General features: G+C 39.8%; 1 protein-coding gene and 1 long non-coding RNA gene across 6 annotated transcripts in view; one reads left to right on the forward strand and one right to left on the reverse strand.

The window, feature by feature from the left end:
- The window catches only part of LOC145343728 (uncharacterized), a 44,128-nt gene extending 39,875 nt beyond the window's left edge, over window positions 1–4,253 (forward strand). For both annotated transcript variants that reach the window (XR_013886789.1, XR_013886790.1), the window contains exon 4: window positions 4,194–4,253. This is a non-coding gene — a long non-coding RNA (uncharacterized LOC145343728). The remainder of the gene's footprint in view (window positions 1–4,193) is intronic.
- Window positions 1–17,829, reverse strand: part of LOC145343726 (uncharacterized) — an 85,750-nt gene that overhangs the window by 24,251 nt on the left and 43,670 nt on the right. For 2 of the 4 annotated variants that reach the window (XM_080189970.1, XM_080189973.1), the window contains 8 exons: window positions 14,625–14,806; window positions 13,555–13,644; window positions 12,043–12,193; window positions 6,047–6,179; window positions 5,236–5,276; window positions 4,750–4,841; window positions 1,174–1,300; window positions 55–395 (listed from right to left, as the gene is read on the reverse strand). In XM_080189970.1, coding sequence (XP_080046096.1) covers window positions 55–395; window positions 1,174–1,300; window positions 4,750–4,841; window positions 5,236–5,276; window positions 6,047–6,179; window positions 12,043–12,193; window positions 13,555–13,644; window positions 14,625–14,806 — 1,157 coding nt within the window. The remainder of the gene's footprint in view (window positions 1–54; window positions 396–1,173; window positions 1,301–4,749; window positions 4,842–5,235; window positions 5,277–6,046; window positions 6,180–12,042; window positions 12,194–13,554; window positions 13,645–14,624; window positions 14,807–17,829) is intronic. The other 2 variants (XM_080189972.1, XM_080189971.1) reach the window with 2 other exon arrangements.

Genomic DNA, 17,829 nt, shown 5'->3' on the forward strand with positions numbered 1-17,829 from the left:
AAGAAAACACAACATATGACTGAAAAAAAATCTTCAAGCAGAAAATGTTCTTGCCTTTTCCTCCACAGCTTGCACTTGACTTGGCAAAGGTAGCTTGTTGCAAAGCTGCTGTTCAGCATCTCTCTTAGAAGCAGCAATCATCTCTGAGTCATCACAGGCTGAATGACTGTTTACAAAACCATTGACTTTTTCCATTCCAAGAACATGTTCAGTTCCTTCAGTTATCTCAGTTTTATCCTTAGCCAAGCAATTGGGTTTGCTTTTGTTCTTGTCTTTCTTCTCCCACATCAATTTAGCTTGGAAGTCATCATCGCTGTCCACTTCATCCTTGGGAAAGTACTTAGCCATTGCTTTGTCGAAGCACCTTGCCACAGCTTGAGCCATCAGGGTGTACTCTAAATACAGCCATTACAGTAGGAAAGAGATTTTGAATAATAAAGTTGAAAATTTGTCACTTAAAATCGAAATTTTTTAAAATACAACTAAAAGTAAAATTCCTCCTCCGCTAACAGAATGTAGTCATATTTCTATCAAAACATAAAGGGTGCAGAATGATTAATATGCCTTTAGCTTGAAGTAGAAATCTTTTGTCACTGCACCAAGTCAAAAAGTAATTTTCTGCACATATTAAGAGACAGTCTTTCAATGTGGGCGGCACGAACGTGTGCCTGAATCAGACTGAGTATAGACTAGCATCAGGATTAAACATGCATTGTTTCAATCCATCATGCAGACCAGCCTCCCATCCATTAACTTTGTCTACACTTCCTACTGCCTCGGCAAAGCAGCCAGCATAATTAAGGACCCCACGCACCCTAGGCATATTCTCTTCCACCTTCTTCCATCGGGAAAAAGGTACAAAAGTATGAGGTCACATACCAACTGACTCAAGAACAGTTTCTTCCCTGCTGCCATCAGACTTTTGAATGGACCTCACTTTAAGCTAATTTTTCTCTACACCCTAGCTACATTCTGCACTGTCTTGTTTCCTTCTCTATGAATGGTATGCTGTCTGTATAGTGCACAAGAAACAATAGTTTTGACTGCATGCTATTACATGTGGCAACAATCAAATCAACCTTGCTCAGATGGTTGGTATGAAGGAAAGTAGCAGATCCTAAGGATATTAGAAATTTAGTACAACCATTTTAGATGATCAAACATCAAACTAACCATTTCCTTTCCCGTTATATTGTTCGCAGTTGTCAAACATAAGCCTAAAATCTGATTCAAAATCCCATTTGCTGCTGTACTTCTTTTCGGTTAGCTTATTTTCAATAGTTGAGAGATCCATTGGTTCCTATAAATAGCAGAATGAATAAACAGAAATAAGCATTTATTTATTTATAAGCATGATATTTGTTGTGGGGCAATGAGTATCATGGAACCAGGGGATTGTCAGAGACAGATTTTTTTAACATGCAAAATTATTCTGACCAGAGAATTTCTTCAATCTTAAACTGGCCTCCCTTGAAGTATATAAGATCGGTAGGTTGCACATGATTGTTTAGGATGTGTTACAATCCCAGTTGATGTTATAAACTGAACAGGAAGATCCCAAAACGTAACCCTGGCCCAAAAGACCTTAATATTTACTTTTTTAAAAACTAAAATGTGGAGGAACAGAGTCGCAGAAGTAACTAGTTTAACAAGAAAAAGCATTTATTAAAAATTGGATTACAACATAATACTCCTTCACTCCCTCCTTAGTTTACCAATTACACGGTTTAAAATTAACATGGGTTACAAAGTGCATCATAAACTATAATGGTCTCATTAACATGCAAAGACCCTGTTAAGCACACGAGATGACTGTGATAGGACACATGCCTCTCTGAACTCAAATGAACATTTGTGGATTTCTCCTCAATCTTCTCTTCATTTCTGTAGTTTCCTTAATTAGCTGGACTTTAACTTTTTGGCATTTGTTTTCTTAACCATTACTCCATGGTATGTATTTTTATTTTATTTTTATTCTCTGCCCGTTGAAGTGGTGGAGGCTGCCTCGCTAAATATTTTTAAGACGCGGGTTGATAAGTTTTTGATAGGAGAGGGGATTAAGGGTTATGGGGAGAGGGCGGGAAAGTGGAACTGAGCAGCGACAGATCAGCCATGATCTTATTGAATGGCGGGACAGGCTCGAAGGGCTGGATGGCCTACTCCTGCTCCTATTTCTTATATTATTCTAGTAAGGCTGCGAGGTGTTCCCCCTTTAGCCTTCTAAAACCAAATGCTTCAAACAGAGCTGTGAGAGCTGCCTTCTACCTCCCTATCAGTCATTACAATCAAATTAGCAAAATTAAAACTCAAAAGCTTTTCTACTGGCAACAAGACCCCACTTGCTAAGCAACTACTGCTGGCTTATTTAATATTCACATCATAGTCCTCTATAAGCACAACAGAATTGCAATTGAAATTGAAACCAACCCCCACAAAAAAAAGCCCCATTACCCAGCATGAATCTAAGTATAGGTGTTAACCTTTCAGGCACAGAAACATTAAATTAAGCCTACTTAAAACTATACTGTATTTCTAATGTTTACAATACAAATCCCTCAAAACTACTTTTGTTTTCCCAATAGGTGGTATTTTTTAGTGTACATTACTCAATAATTGTAAGAAAAGCATTTTTGCAAGCTGTGAAATGAGGCTTTATATTGAATATTATTGTATCAATAGTCCTCAAGCTAAGACGTTATCAAAACCTTGTACCGGTGTGCTTTTGATGAATAGCACATAAGGTGACATATCATGCCTCCATTTCATATCTTGTTTACAGGCTGGTTGGTTGGGCAGCATTGAAATTGACTGAAAACATGTTAAAAAAGCCTTAAATATAAGGCTGTACATAAAGCACTAGATACTAGGATAGATGTTTGGCTGTACAGAACTTCAGCACTGCTGTCAAAACTTTTCATGGTGCATTCAGCCAACACACAAGAATACCAATTACAAAGAACAATTTAGACTGCAGAACAGGAGAGTGCTGATTGGTTAGCAAGTCTCTGATTAGTACAGGCATTGCCACGGAGAATGCATCAGGGGACAGTTAACTGCCAACCTGTCTGGTATGAATTTAAACAAGAGTTTAGTAGTTAACTGTTTCCTGATGCATTCTCCAGGGCAATACCTCTACCAGAGTCCACTTGTCAACTGATTACCACTCATGTAGTATAAATTGTTACTCCCTTTACAATTAGTATTCTTGTGTATCTGTCCTGGTGAGTCAAAAAGCTTCAAAAGCATATCCTTTTTTTAAACACTAAAATATCCTCAAATGGAGAACTGCTCGAGCATTATCACAAGGCCATTTGAGGTTATCACATCAGAACGTTGTTGGTGTTGCCAAATTGTATTTCATTATCTACTTAGTATGCTATCACTGCATTCTTGTGTTTTAAGCATGTTTACCACGTGCATTGTAACTTCTTAATGAAACAGTACAAAAGGATGGAGGGGTTTTGAAAGCTTGGATGTGGAAAACATGCTTCCTCCTGTAACAGAATCTAGAACTAGGGGTCATAGTTTAAAAATAAGTGGTTGCACATTTAAGACAAAGATATAGTAATTTTTTTTCTTTAACTCCTCCTCTCCGGCTCCTAATACATACGTAAGGATGTAATGCTAAGCTTGTATAAAATACTGATTCAGCCTTAGATTATACTGTCTTGGTCTGAGTCCTACACTTCAGAAAAGACGCGAAGGCTTTGGATAGAGTGTAGAAAATATTCACAAGAATGGTTTTAGGATAAGGACCTTCAACTACATGGATAGATTGGAGAAGTTGAACTGTTTTCCTTGGAGGAGAAGGTTAAGGAGTCTGGGCGGAGTAAATAAGGAAAAACTGTTCCCATAGATGGAAGGGTCCAGAATGAGTTGGCACAGATAGGTGGCAGAGTGGTTAACACTGCTACCTCAGTGCCAAGAACCTGGGTTTGATTCCCAGCTTGGATCACTTCCTGTGCAGAGTCTGCACGTTCTCCCCGTGTCTATATGGGTTTCCTCTGGGTGCTCCAGTTTTCTCCCTCAGTCTGAAAGACATGCTAGTTAGTTTCATTGGCCATGCTAAATTCTCCCTCCATGTATCCTAACGTGTACCAGACTGTGGCAACTAGGGGATTTTCACAGTAACTTCATTTCAATGTTAATGTAAGCCTATTTTTGACACTAATAAATAAATTTTAACTTAACAGATTTAAAGCAATTGGCAAAAGAAGCAATGGAGAGACGCGGAGAATTTTTTTTACAATGAATGAGTAATTAAGATCTGGAATCACTGCCCGAGTGTGCAGCGGAAGCAGATTCAATTGAGGTATTAAGAGGGGATTGGATTATTATCCAAAAAGGAAGAATGCGCCGGTTACAGGAGAAGATGTGAGAATGGCACTAGGTGAATTGTTCAGGGACCCGATGCAATACAGTGGGTCCAATCACTTCCTTCTGTGCTGTAACAATTTTGTTAATTCTGAGATACATTACATTCTACAGTCTTTTAAGCTCTCCAAAAAAAAAATTAAACTGATTAGGCCACATAAAATCATAGCAAACTTATTGCTGAAACTATATAAAATTTAATAAGGTAAAACTGACATTGTTTTCAAAAAAGTTCACACTGCTGTCTTGACGCTCTAGGCAGTACCACATGCGCACAGAAGTGAATTATATGCCAAACAAAATTAAATTTATGGAACAGGAAATCAAACTAATCTCGCTGCTGATCAAAAAAAATTATTTTTTAATCTGACATACCTCAATGATTTTGTGGTAACCGGGGGCATAGGATTCGTCCACTGGTTCATTAAAGGGCCAGGAATCTTTGTGACCTTTTACAGCATCCAGCACTGCCAACAACAAAACGTCCATTGGTTAAAGCAGATATTTCAAAATTGAAAGAAAGTATAGCAAGCAACGGAGAACAACATGATGGAAGTTGGTTGCATATCCATTTAACTGCCAAGTTCTTGTTTAAGAGAGTGCCAACATTAAACGTAAATCACAAAACAGGCCATTTGGCCCAAATTGGCTGTCTATGCTCCACACTAGCCTTCTCCCATCCATCTTCAAAGGAACATAGAAAAAAAGCAGAATAGGCCATTCGGCCTTTCGAGCCTGCTGCTTCATTCATTTGATCATGGCTGACCATCAAATTTAATATCCTGATCTCGCCTTCCCCCCATATCCCTACAGGGATCAAGGGAAATATAGAAGTATCAGTGCTAAATAGAAATTACAAACCTTTGTACATAGAAACATATTCTTCATCCTCTGTATAATGCCTGAGGAGAAATAAAAGTCTGCATTAACATAAACTGAAAAATTCTAATAGTGAAAACTCAAATCAAACTACTGCATTATTCACTGAGTTATGAACAAATATACAGCATTTCTTCCTCCCCTCACCTCTTGCCAAACTTCCCAAGTGACAGGGAAGGCAGGTGACTATAGTGGACAATTACAACCAGGGGCCTATGGAAACAATCAAGGCTTTCCTCCTTGGAGGCAAACATCTCACGTGGGTTCTGACTTCAGAAATTCACCATGTGCGAAAATCATGAAGTGTTGCTTATATCCTATGCATTTTCACGGTGTGTTCATTCTATTTTCTCTCTCTCTTGAAGATATCAACTCCCAGTGACGTATCATTCTACAGTTATTAGCAGCCTGACAATATCTTACATCTACGTGTCTATTTTCACAGACAGCTGGTATGTGAATGTTGCTCGTCCATTCAACCAAGCATCACAGTCGAGAGCAATCCTCTCCTTTACCATGGGGCTGGACAGCAATCGTGAGCAGCAAGTCTAGCGGAACTCTTCTCCATATCTCACAGGTGCTGGCCAAAGTCAGCTAAATCAGCACAGCCCAGGGTTGGGACTGAAACTCCTCCTGTTCTATATCAGATAGTATCACAAATTGATTGAATTTCTCTACTAGGCCAAGAAGGAACTCTTGGAAGAAACAAAAAAACTGAAAACAAAGCATGAAGTCAGAATGATACTAAATTATAAACACATCGCATGTGCAATTGTCAGCGAAAATTTCTTACACTTCGGGCTTTTTCGTATCAGTTTCCTCACGTTTGACTGGAGAATTTGCTTTTGGATTACACTTTCTCTTCAGGGTACTTCTCACATAAGACATTTGTTTCTTTTCTCGTAGTTGACGGCGCCTTGCTCGTTCTGTTTTGGGTAGGGAGAGAAACAAAGTAAACTCGCTGGTAATAGTTACCATTTGAATGCCGTACAACAACAACTTGCTTAATATAGCACTTTTGTAACATAGTATCATAGAATTGTAACAGTAAGATCATAGAATCAGAGAATCCTTAAAGTATCCTTAAAGAATCCTTAAAGATTTGGTCCATCAAGTCTGCACCGATAACTATCCCACCCATTCACATATTTACCTTGTTAATCCCTCTGATACTAAGGGGCAACTGAGCATGGCCAAGCCACCTAACCTGCACATCTTTGGAGTATGTGAGAAAACCAGAGCACCTGGAGGAAACCCATGCAGACACAGGGAGAATGTGCAAACTCCACACAGACAGTGATCCAAGACCAGAGTTGAACCCAGGTCCCTGGCGCTATAAGGCAGCAGTGTTAACCATTGTGCCACCGTACTGCCCCATCTTGCATCTATAAAGCAGCTTTCACAATTTCAGGATGTCCCAAAGGGCTTTGCAATCAATTAAATACTTTTTGAAGTACAATCAACTTCTGTAATGAGGAAAATGCAGCAGTTAGTTAATCTATGCAAAACAAGATTCCACAATGGAAAGAGCCAAATGTATGTTTTGGGATAACATACATAAGGAAAGATGAATTGCCATTGCTGCGTCAAACACTGCAAGCACCAGATGGAACTTATGCACACGAAAGCAAGGGTTCAGACATTAAAAGGTATTGCAGCTTTGCCATTGTAGAGCAAGTTAGAATCACTGACAATTAACTAGAATATTTCAGTGTCGCCAACAGGAAATAAAGTAACTATGAGCATTTGGAAATTCTCCCTCCTACAGAGAGAAGAATGGTCATTTTAAACAGTGAAACAATTTTACTGACACAATTAAGGGAATATGAGGTGCCCGTGGCACCAAACATAACTGCTTTCACACACCCAATTCTCCGCTATTACAACCCAAGTGAGACATAATTCATTTTTGTGTATGAAAAATAAAGCTTCCCAATAAAAATAGTAAAATATAGTAAAAAAATTGATCTTGTTTTAAATGTTCTTTGCCACTTAAGAGATTGGTAACTTTCCTATCCAGCTAGTGAATGACAGCGTTACCTCATTTTTAAATGTTTCACCTTGGGACAACGTTGCATTTGAGACATACAAGTTAGAATGTCTAAGGGGTTCATGTTCCTTCCGTGGAGGAATATTAGTGAGCCAAATGGGTTTTTACAAGAATCTGAGCTTCAGGATCATTGTTATAGATGCTAGTGTTTGGCTGTAGATTTTTAAAACTAAATTGAAATTATTAGTTTTTGAAATTTCTCTCCGACAGAATTTCCGTATGTCTCTCCCCCCGCCATCCACCGTCACTGCTTTCCGTTTCTCAGTGTTGAGAGCCTGAAAAATTCCCATCCACCATCACTCTCCTCAACAAGTGCTCTCAACAACTTCTTTAATTCATCCCACTTTCTCCAGATCAAAGGAACAGCAATGAGTACCTAAATGGGTCCAGCTACACTTGTCTTTTTATGGGGTATATGGAACTTCTTTGTTCCAAGCCTACCCAGGACCCCTCCCACAACTCCTTGACCGGTACATCAATGACTATTTTGGTGCCGCTTCATGCCCTCACCCAGACCTCGAAAAATTCATCAACTTGGCTTCCAGTTTCCACACCTTCATCTGGTCCATCTCAGGCATTTCCCTTCCTTGACCTTTCTGTCTCCATTTCCAGCAATAGAGTACCAATACCCATTACAAGCCCACCAACTCCCACAGCTATCTGGACTACAGCTATTCACACCCTACATCCCTTTCTCTCAGTTCCTTTGCCTCCGCTGCATTTGTCCCAATAATGCCACTTTCCAAAGTGGTGCTTCTAATATGTACTCCTTTTCCCTCAACCGTGGATTCCCATCCACAATTGCTGACAGGGCCCTCAACAGTGTGCAATTCATCTCCCGCGCTACAATCCTCACTCCCTCCCCTCCCTCGCAGAACAAGGATAGAGTCCCCTTTATTCTCACATTTCACCTACCAGCCTCCACATGCAAAGCATAATCCTCCACCATTTTCGTCAACTCTAGTGTGATGCCACCACCAAACACATCTTCCCTTCACTTCCTCTGTCAGCATTCTGCAGAGACTGCTCCCTCTGGAATAACCTAGCCCACTCCTCCACTATGCCTGGCACTGCTCCCATCACTCATGACACCTTTCCACGCAATCGCAAGTTGTAACACCTGTCCCTTTACCTCTTCTGTGCTTACCATCCAAGGTCCAAAACATTAATTCCAGGTTGAGCAGCATTTCACTTGCACCTCTTTCAATTTGGTGTATTGCATTCGTTGCTCCCAATGTCGTCTCCTCTATTTTGGAGAGACCAAGCGTGGGCCTTCGGTCTGTGCACAATCTGGACCCTGATCTTCCGGTTGCTTGCTGTTTTAACACATGATTCTGCTCCCATGCCCACATCTCTGTCCTTGGCTTGCTGCAATGTTCCAGTGAAGCTCAAAGCATTTCATCTTCCAGCCAGACATTTTATAGCCTTTCAGTCTCAACATCAAATTCAACAACTTTCAAATGATTTGCTCCACCCCACTTCAGCCCCTTTGTTTTCATTCTATTTTATTTCTTTATTGTCTTTCTTCATTTTTCTTTCCCCCCACTCTTCACCCCTACTTTATCTCCTTTCCTTACTTTCTCTCTCCCTTTGCTTCCCCTCTTCTAAATTTTACTTCTGTCCCATCCAATTTCCCCTCCCTTTGTTCTCTCTGAGGGCAGCCATTAGCAGTCTTTTCTCCTGGTTTCTGCAGCTATGACTCATCTTTTATTCCCTTAGCCTGCAGTATCAATATCTCCCACTTTTTATGCCTTTTAGCTTTGACAAAAGGTCATCTGGACTCGAAACGTTAACTCTTTTCTCTCCTTAAGACCTGTTGAGATTTTCCAACATTTTCTTTTTGGGTTTCAAATTTTTAGTGAGGACTGGATTAAAACACACTTTTACACTCTGTGTGCTTCAGTACGTTTTGAGATTAATATTCTGGAATTAATGTTGTGCCCATACCAACTACCAGAAAATAACCAAGTCAATCAATCAATCATTCAAGTATGTGTGAATAGGTTTGTGATAGCTCTATTTGCAGTTAGGTGACATTTCCTGTAACCAGTCAAATTCTAAGCAGCATCTCTCAGCTGCTCTTGCACTAAATGTAATGAGATTCCTCATTTAACATTGACTCAGTCATGTCTCTTTACTGACAAAATAAGGAACATATATTGTTTTATCATTGCCAAGTTTACTGTAACCTTGTTCCCATGATTTTCACTGGTTTACTCTTCCTGTTGTCAAACAGCCAAGGTGCAACCAACGGACCCTACTATCATTACTGCTTGCACAAGGACAACGCAGTAACCTGTGCCCAACATTCAGGGCAACAGCCCCTCATCAAAGTCCCTGCTCTTAACCACCATAACTAGGAACTCTTTAGCTGTTCCCCCGCCCTTGCTCTCTTCTGCCAAACACTGACCACTGATGCCTCTGGTGTTTGCTGTCTTCTAATCAGTCTAATCATCTAATCTAATCTTGCTGCTGATTCTAATCAGTAATCTATAAACTGTGATGTTATATGCTCTGACTGAGGCCAGAACTCTCCATTCACCTGACGAAGGGCAAACCCCAAAAGCTTGAGAGTTTACTATCAAATAAATTGGTTGGACTTAAACCTGGTGTTGTCAGACTTCTTACTGTGTTTACCCCAGTCCAACGCCAGCATCTCCACATCTTTGCTGCCTTTGCCAGATATGACATCCACTGCTTCAGCACTGATGCCGTCTTCTGCCGCTAGATGGAGCCAGCTCACTCGAAACCAGGTGGCTGGTGAGTATGATCTTATTTGGATTTATATTTCTTTTAAATTTACTTTATGTCAAAAATGTTTAATTAAGGAATAGAATGCATGCTTTAAAGCTGATTATTAAGCAGGTTTGTCCCCGATTGGGGAATCATTCTAACAGTATAAAAACAGTTCACTCTGGTTGGAGGGGAGGAAATGTGACTGTGAGATCCTGTTCTGCTGTCTTGGAAACAAACCCGTTTCAAAGTACAGTCTAGTTTCAGGCACATCCTTTCTTCTCATACAATTACTGGAATTAACATTTAAGACAATCTTTTTACTGAGGGGCATAAGTCTATGGGATTCTCTTTCCCAAACAGTGGTGGAGACAAGGTAATTGTTAATTATTGAGGCTCAGTTAGACCAACTCCCTCATCTGTCAAGAATCTAAGCATATAGGGGATTGACAAGAACATCAAGATCACAATCAAATCAGCCACGGTTTTACCAAATGGCAGAGCAGGTTGAAAAGCCTAAACGACTTACTCTTGCTCTGGGTCCACAGGACTCTTAAATCGGCCTCGCAGGTGGAGGATGTGGTCAAGAAGGCGTATGGTGTACTGGCCTTCATTAATCGAGGGATTGAGTTTAGGAATCGGGAGGTAATGCTGCAACTTTATAAGACCCTTGTCAGGCCTCATTTGGAGTACTGTGCACAGTTCTGGTCGCCTCACTATAGGAAGGATGTAGAAGCTATTGAAAGGGTACAGAGGAGATTTACAAGGATGTTGCCTGGACTGGGAGGCATGCCTTATGAAGTTAGGTTGAGGGAGCTGGGACTCTTTTCCCTGGAGAGACGACCTGATAGAAGTTTATAAAATGTTGAGTGGAATAGATAGGGTGGATTCTCAGAGGCTATTTCCCCGGGTTGAAATGGTCACTACAAGAGGACACAGATTGAAGGTGCGGGGAGGCAAGTACAGAAGTGATGTTAGGGGTAAGTTTTTCACTCAGGTGGTGAGTGAATGGAATCGGCTGCCATCAGTGGTGGTGGAGGCAAACTCGCTGGGGTCTTTTAAAAGACTTCTGGATGAGTATATGGAATTTAATGGGATTGGGGGTTATAGATAGGTCTATAGATTGGTAGGTGTTGATGTGATCGGTGCAACTCATGGGCCGAAGGGCCTGTTTGTGCTGTAGTGTTCTATGTTCTATGCTCCTAAATCATTTGTTCCTATTGCAAAGGGAAAATCTGATTTGCTTAAAGTCACACTTTTCAAGAAAGCAATGTTAAGGAATTACTATAGACAAACCAGAGATTGACAGCCAGCAATCCAAGAGTATTATTCATGGACTTTGTAAGGGCTGATTTAAACAAATATTTTGCAGAAAAGATGATTCATTATTTTCAATTCTTTCTAAAGTTTGCAAATTTAGTGCATCTTTGCTCCTGTTAACTTCAATATTATTGTTTAATAAATTTGTCAATTTATAGCTTAAGCTATTCTCTACAGAAATGATTTAGGACTTTCTGAAGTTCAAGCCCAGGGCATGTTGCATAACCAGGAGCTAAAATATAAGAGTTTTTTGTTAGGCCTTCTTGGCTAGCACAAATTATCTAAATATTAGGCAGAGAAACACAAGCTGCAGGGAACAAGAGTGAAAATAATGGCTCCAAGGTGCTTAAAATCAACCATAATAAGAGATCAATGGAAGAACGATCTGAACATCCGGAAACTGGCTGAACTTCATATGGAATGCACATTTTGTGCGAATTCATTCACTTGGTTCCTATTTCATCTAAAATGACACTTGGAAATTAAGAGCACGCTTAAAAAAATGTGTCAATGTAGCGTTTGTTATGTTGGAGCCCTGTAAATTTTGTTACCTTAAATACCTTTTAAACTCTTAATTCTGGATGAAGGAAATGGACCGTCTCTGAGCTATAAAGGAGTATTCCAAATTTTCAATAATACTTAATCAAATACAACCACATAGGAAGCGCCCAGGTCTAAATGCTTACCTTGTCGAGCAAGAATTTTTCTTTCTTCCTCAATTTGCTTAATTTCTTGTGGTGTATATAGCCCTTGTGCTGCAAGGTAGTACCCATCTTTCATTCTCTTTTCCCCCAGTCTACCAAACACAGTCTGCCTCTGCTTCAAAAGAGAAGAAAACTGGAAAATCAGAGAAGGCTTAGGTCAAAACAGACTGATGTAGAAAACTCTTACTTGAGTTACATCGAGTAGTATTTGCACAACCTCATTTAGTTGTTTGCTTTTCTGAAGGAATAGTGGACCTCTCTTCTGCTAGTGCATAGGATGTAAACATTTGGAAAATTTGGACAGAGTGATACAGTATAGAAGAGACTCTATGATCCATCGAATCTGCACCGATAAAACCACAATAAATCTCCACTAATCCCACTTTCCAATACTTGGTCCATAGCCTTGAATGTTATGACATTTCAAGTGCTTATCCACGTATCTTTTAAAGGTTGTGAGTATCTTCTCTACTCCCCTCCCAGGCAGTGCATTCCACACTTCCATCACCTTCTGGGTGAAAAAAAACTTTCCTCAAATCCCCTCTAAACCTTCTGCCCCTCACCTTAAAATGTTAGCCCCTGCTTGGAAAGTGGAACCACATTAGTTGTCCTCCAATCCTCTGGCATCTTCCCTGTGAAAAGTCTGACAACACCAGGTTTTAGTCCTACCGATTTATTTGATAGTAAACTCACAAGCTTTCAAGGGGACTCCCTCTTTGTCAGGTGAATGGAGAGTTCTGGCCTTGGACAGAGCATATAAAGCACAGACAGTTTAGAGATTACTGATTAGAATGTGAATCTTTACACCTAACCTGCTGTTCAAGTCCTAAAGTGGCCGACAATGTGTGTGGAAGGAGCACTGATCACAGGTTAAAGAGATGTGTATTGTCTCCAGACAGCACAGTGAGTGAGGTTTTGCAAACCCAGGCAAGTCACGGGGGTTACAGATAGTGCAACATGAACCCAAGATCCCTGTTGAGACCGTCCTCATGTGTGTGGAACTTGGCTATCAGTCTCTGCGAGGGAGTCCCCTCGAAAGCTTGTGAGTTTACTATCAAATAAATCGGTTGGACTAAAACCTGGTGTTGTCAGACTTTTTACTGTGTTTACCCCAGTCCAACGCCGGCACATTCACATCTTCCCTGTGGCCAGCGAGGAATTAAAAACATGATTAACTTGATACTAGCACCAGCATCCAAATGAGTCGAATATCATTTCCTACTGCAACATATGGCCACAAACCTCTAAAGATTTAAGCAGTAAGCAGAGAGGGTTTAGCAGGCTCCTGATTAGAACCAAATCCCTTTGGGAAAGGACACAAGCACAAGCTCAGGAAACTGGTGGTGGCTGAGAAGGAAAATTGGGGAGCCTATTATTCCAGGACACCCTCACACGCTCTAACGATAATGGCCTTTGCACACGCAAGGTTTAGTTACTTTGCTCACTTTCTTGGCTGTATGTTTCAAAAGAATGGTGAGAATAAAGATCACTTACCAGTTCTTCCTGCTGAGTGCGTTTTACAAGGAGGCGATCAGAGGCTCTGCGAGGAATAATTTCTGCATATTTCTTCTGTAACTGCTTCTCCTGAGAACAGAAGAAAACTTAAGTGTGTAACATTGTACGATAACTGCAAGATTATTGCACTGTATCACAAAATAGCAATTTTTCAACAGGGAGGACATAGGAAACAGAGTAGGATCACTATTTGATTTAAAAAAAATACACACTTGCAAATTAAATCCAGTTGACATTTTCCAGTAAGAATTAGAATGGAGAGTGCCAATGTAGACTGGTCATATTGCTACTGGTGGCACTACACTGCCTCAGTGTTGTATCCCCCAGCTTTTCAGTCTGTACAGCAGAAATTCATCCTCACCAATTTTATCATTTTAACACTTCTGTTCACCATTTTTTGCTATCCTGCTATAAATATAAAATCAATGCATAACTTAAAAGGAAGGACAGAATTTATGACATTAAAATGGGAACTAAATTGTATTTATGCACCATGGGCCAGCTATTCGCTATCTTCTAATTCCACTTTAACGGAAAACAAATGTTGGTCTCAACTCCTCGTGTGCAGTGCCGTGACTAATCAACCAGGGAAGAAAAAAATAAAAGTCTGTCTTTCGTTAACTTTGAAAAAAGACCAAATTGAAATAGTGTTTTTTTGAAAAGAAAATCACCAAATCCAAACTTGCAAGTTGCCAAAATGCACTAATTTTTGAGAGTATAAAAAGATAACCCTAGCAGTTAATCAAGTTACACAGATAGAGTAAACTGATCAGGCCACCTAAATTCTTCATGTGATTTGGGGATATATATATGTGTATATATGTATATAGATTACAGGGACTTAAGTTGGTCTCTGGCAGCTGACAATTGTAATTCACATTATGCAACTCGTAGCAAAGTCAAACAAAAGGTGCACATTTTTATTTAGGCATGCTATCAAAAAAGCCTTTTTAAAAACTCGGTGTTGCTGACTTAATGCTACTGGACCAATCCCCTCCACACTGACCTCCTAGCAGGATCAATTTACTGTATGAAACTTCATAACTCACCTTCTGTATAATCAGATTGCTGATTTCAGGAATGAAGTTCTCAGTCAAAATTTTGTACAGCTTCCGCTCTTTTGAACATTGGCTCTCTCCAAAGCTATCAGTTAGATGCTGCCATTCTTCCAAAGTGCGACACACAAGAGACCAAGTACTCCATTCCTCTGGGTGCACCTTCTCTGGAGAAACTAGTGCAGAAATGAAATTAAAAAAAGCATTAGCATTAGTTGCAGTGATGGCAGTGATGAAATACTGTGATCACTAAAAATCTCAGGAACGGAATCAGAGGACAAAACATATTCAAGTTATGCTCATGCCTATATGACTCATTCCCCACCACCTCAAAGAAAAAGCAAGGCGGTGGCATACAGATAATACCATTAAACATCAAAAGTAAAATGCAAAAAAAAGAAAGATTTTTAAAAAGGAAATCTTTTTCTAGCTTCTGAACTTTAAGTTAGCCCTTTAAAATTTATATCAAATGTAAGATTTATCCCCTTGCAAAACATACTAAGGATGACTGTTGTAAAAAGTGACGTTTCATATATGTAATAAAGACCAGGGTGTCTAATACATGGCCTCCAGGCCATAGCCAGACTGAAAACCTCAAAAAAATGGTGGCTTTCCACTCCCCTCTAATCGAAAAACACCTCTCGTTCACTGAGTTAGCACGTTTTTGACTGTTTTCAGAACAGGATGCTGTACAGGCTGCAAAGCAATAAAAGACAACAAAACAGGAGAGTTCCCAACCTGGCTTGCAGGACAAAATATTGGAGGGGTTATTCAGTTTAAGACATCCATTAAGGTCACTTTTTTTGTTGTTTTTGTACCACATGACTAATACCAGAATGGGCGGGTTGTCTTCAGTGAATCTGATCACTTCTGTTTCTATATACTTAGTAGAAATAAAGCCACTTAATGATCCAATCCAAGTGTCATCTAATGTTGTATACATGGACTTTAGCAAGGCCTTTGACAAGGTACCACATGGTAGATTGTTGCATAAAGTTAAAACTCATGGGACCCAGAGTGAAGTAGCCAATGGGATACAAAATTGGTTTGATGATAAAAGACAGAAGGTGGTTGCAGACGGTTGTTTTTCAAACTGGAAGCCTGTGACCAGCAGTGTGCCTCAGGGATTGATGCTGAGTCCATTGTTATTTGTCATTTATATTAATGATTTGGATGAGAATTTAGGAAGCATGGTTACTAAGTTTTCAGGTAACACTAAGATTGGTAATAAAGTGGGCAGTGAAGGTTATCTAGGATTGCAACTGGATCTTGATCAATTGGGCAAATGGACTAATGAATGGCAGATGGAGTTTAATTTAGATAAATGTAAGGTGATGCATTTAGGTAGACCAAACCAGGGCAGGACTTACTCAGTTAATGGTAGGGTGTTGGGAAGTGTTAGGGGTACAGGTTCATAGTTCCTTAAAAGTGGCATCATAGGTGGACAGTATGGTGAAGAAGGCATTCGCATGCTTAGTTTCATTGGTCAGAACATGGAATATAGGAGTTGGAATGTCTTGTTAAAGTTGTGCAAGACATTGGTAAGGCCACATTTGGAATACTATGCACTGTTCTGGTCACCCTATTATAGAAAGGATATTATAAATTAGAAAGAGTGCAGAAAAGATTTACTAGGATGCTACCAGGACTTGATGGATTGAGTTATAAGGAGAGGCTGGATAGACCGGAACTTTTTCCCTGGACCATAGGAGGTTAGAGATGATCGCATGGAGGGCAAGAAAAAAAATAAGCATAGATAAAGAAGGGGAGTCTAAAACTAGAGGGCATAGATTTAAGGTGAGAGGGGAGGAATGCAAAAGGGTCCAGAGATGCAACTTTCTCACAGAGGGTGGTGTGTGTCTGGAACAAGCTGCCAGAAGTAGCAGTAGAGGCAGGCACAATTTTGTCTTTTAAAAAGCATTTAGACAGTTACATGGGTAAGATGGATATAGACGGATGTGGGCCAAATGTGGGCAATTGGGACTAGCTTTGGGGTTTAAAAAAAGGGGGCCATGGACAAATTGGACAGAAGGGCCTGCTTCCATGTTGTAATCTTCTATGACTCGAATGTTAGTTGAGCCCAGATTTGGAAAAGGTGAAGAAATGCAGATTCAAAAGACACATTTGTCCAGACTATAAGTGGTTTCCATTGTTAATACCCAGAATCCCTCTATTATACAAGTGGACATAGGACAGTGAGAGTCAACTTCCATAAAAGTAGCAGTGACACAAAATAATTTCAATATAAAAACTTTAGAGTGATAGGTAACATCGCTGAGCATTCAGGTTACTGAAATGACTCAACCTGTAATTGGTACACAAATCTTTAATGGTTTTGTGAACAGGGTGGGGTACTAAAAGGTTGATGAAAGTTGGTCACTTATCAAGTATTTTAAGTTGCTGAAGCAACAAACTACAGTATAAATTTATATGGAAGCTTGGAAAGATCATTCTTGTCATTAGGTTCCTTTCCAAAAAATAGCAAATTGCAAATAAGACAAAAAAGTTGATTGAAGTATGGTCAATATCAGTTAGCTTACATCAACAGGATGGTCAGCACCTAAATTCAGTAGGTGCTCAGTACAATGTTTGTTGAAATTCTGAAGGAAGTTACTGATGTGATAATTGGTAGATAATGCTGCAAATGTTTCTCCACATAGGAAGTGAGATTACAAATGAAGAACCTGTGTGTCATAATGACTTAAATTCTACTTCTTAAGGCGACTTTCTAGTGTCAACAGATATTATACATTGTGTTTTGAGAAATGCTAATAGTATCAGTACTTGACAAGACTGCAGTATGACAAAACATTTAATAGCTTCACCTACAATTTTAACCTACACCTAATTCTCAATTTTCTGATTTTTTAAAAAGTTTATTTATTACTGTCAGAAGTAGGCTTGTATTAACACTACAATGAAATTACTGTGAAAATCTGCTAGTTGCCACACTCTGGTGCCTGTTCAAATACACAGAAAGAATCTGGCATGGCCAATGAACCTAATCAGCATGTCTTTTGGAAGAAATCAGAGCACCTGGAGGAAACCACGCAGACATGGGAAGAACATGCAGACTCCACACAGACAGTGACCCAACTTGGGAATTGAACCCGGATCCCTGGTGCTGTGAGGCAGCAGTGCTAAACACTGTGCCACCATGCCGCCCTTCACTAATAGGTTCCATCAATATTTGTAAGTC

Source organism: Carcharhinus amblyrhynchos, chromosome 6, assembly GCF_965287045.1.
Source record: "Carcharhinus amblyrhynchos chromosome 6, sCarAmb.v2.hapA, whole genome shotgun sequence".
NCBI classification, from domain to species: domain Eukaryota; kingdom Metazoa; phylum Chordata; class Chondrichthyes; order Carcharhiniformes; family Carcharhinidae; genus Carcharhinus; species Carcharhinus amblyrhynchos.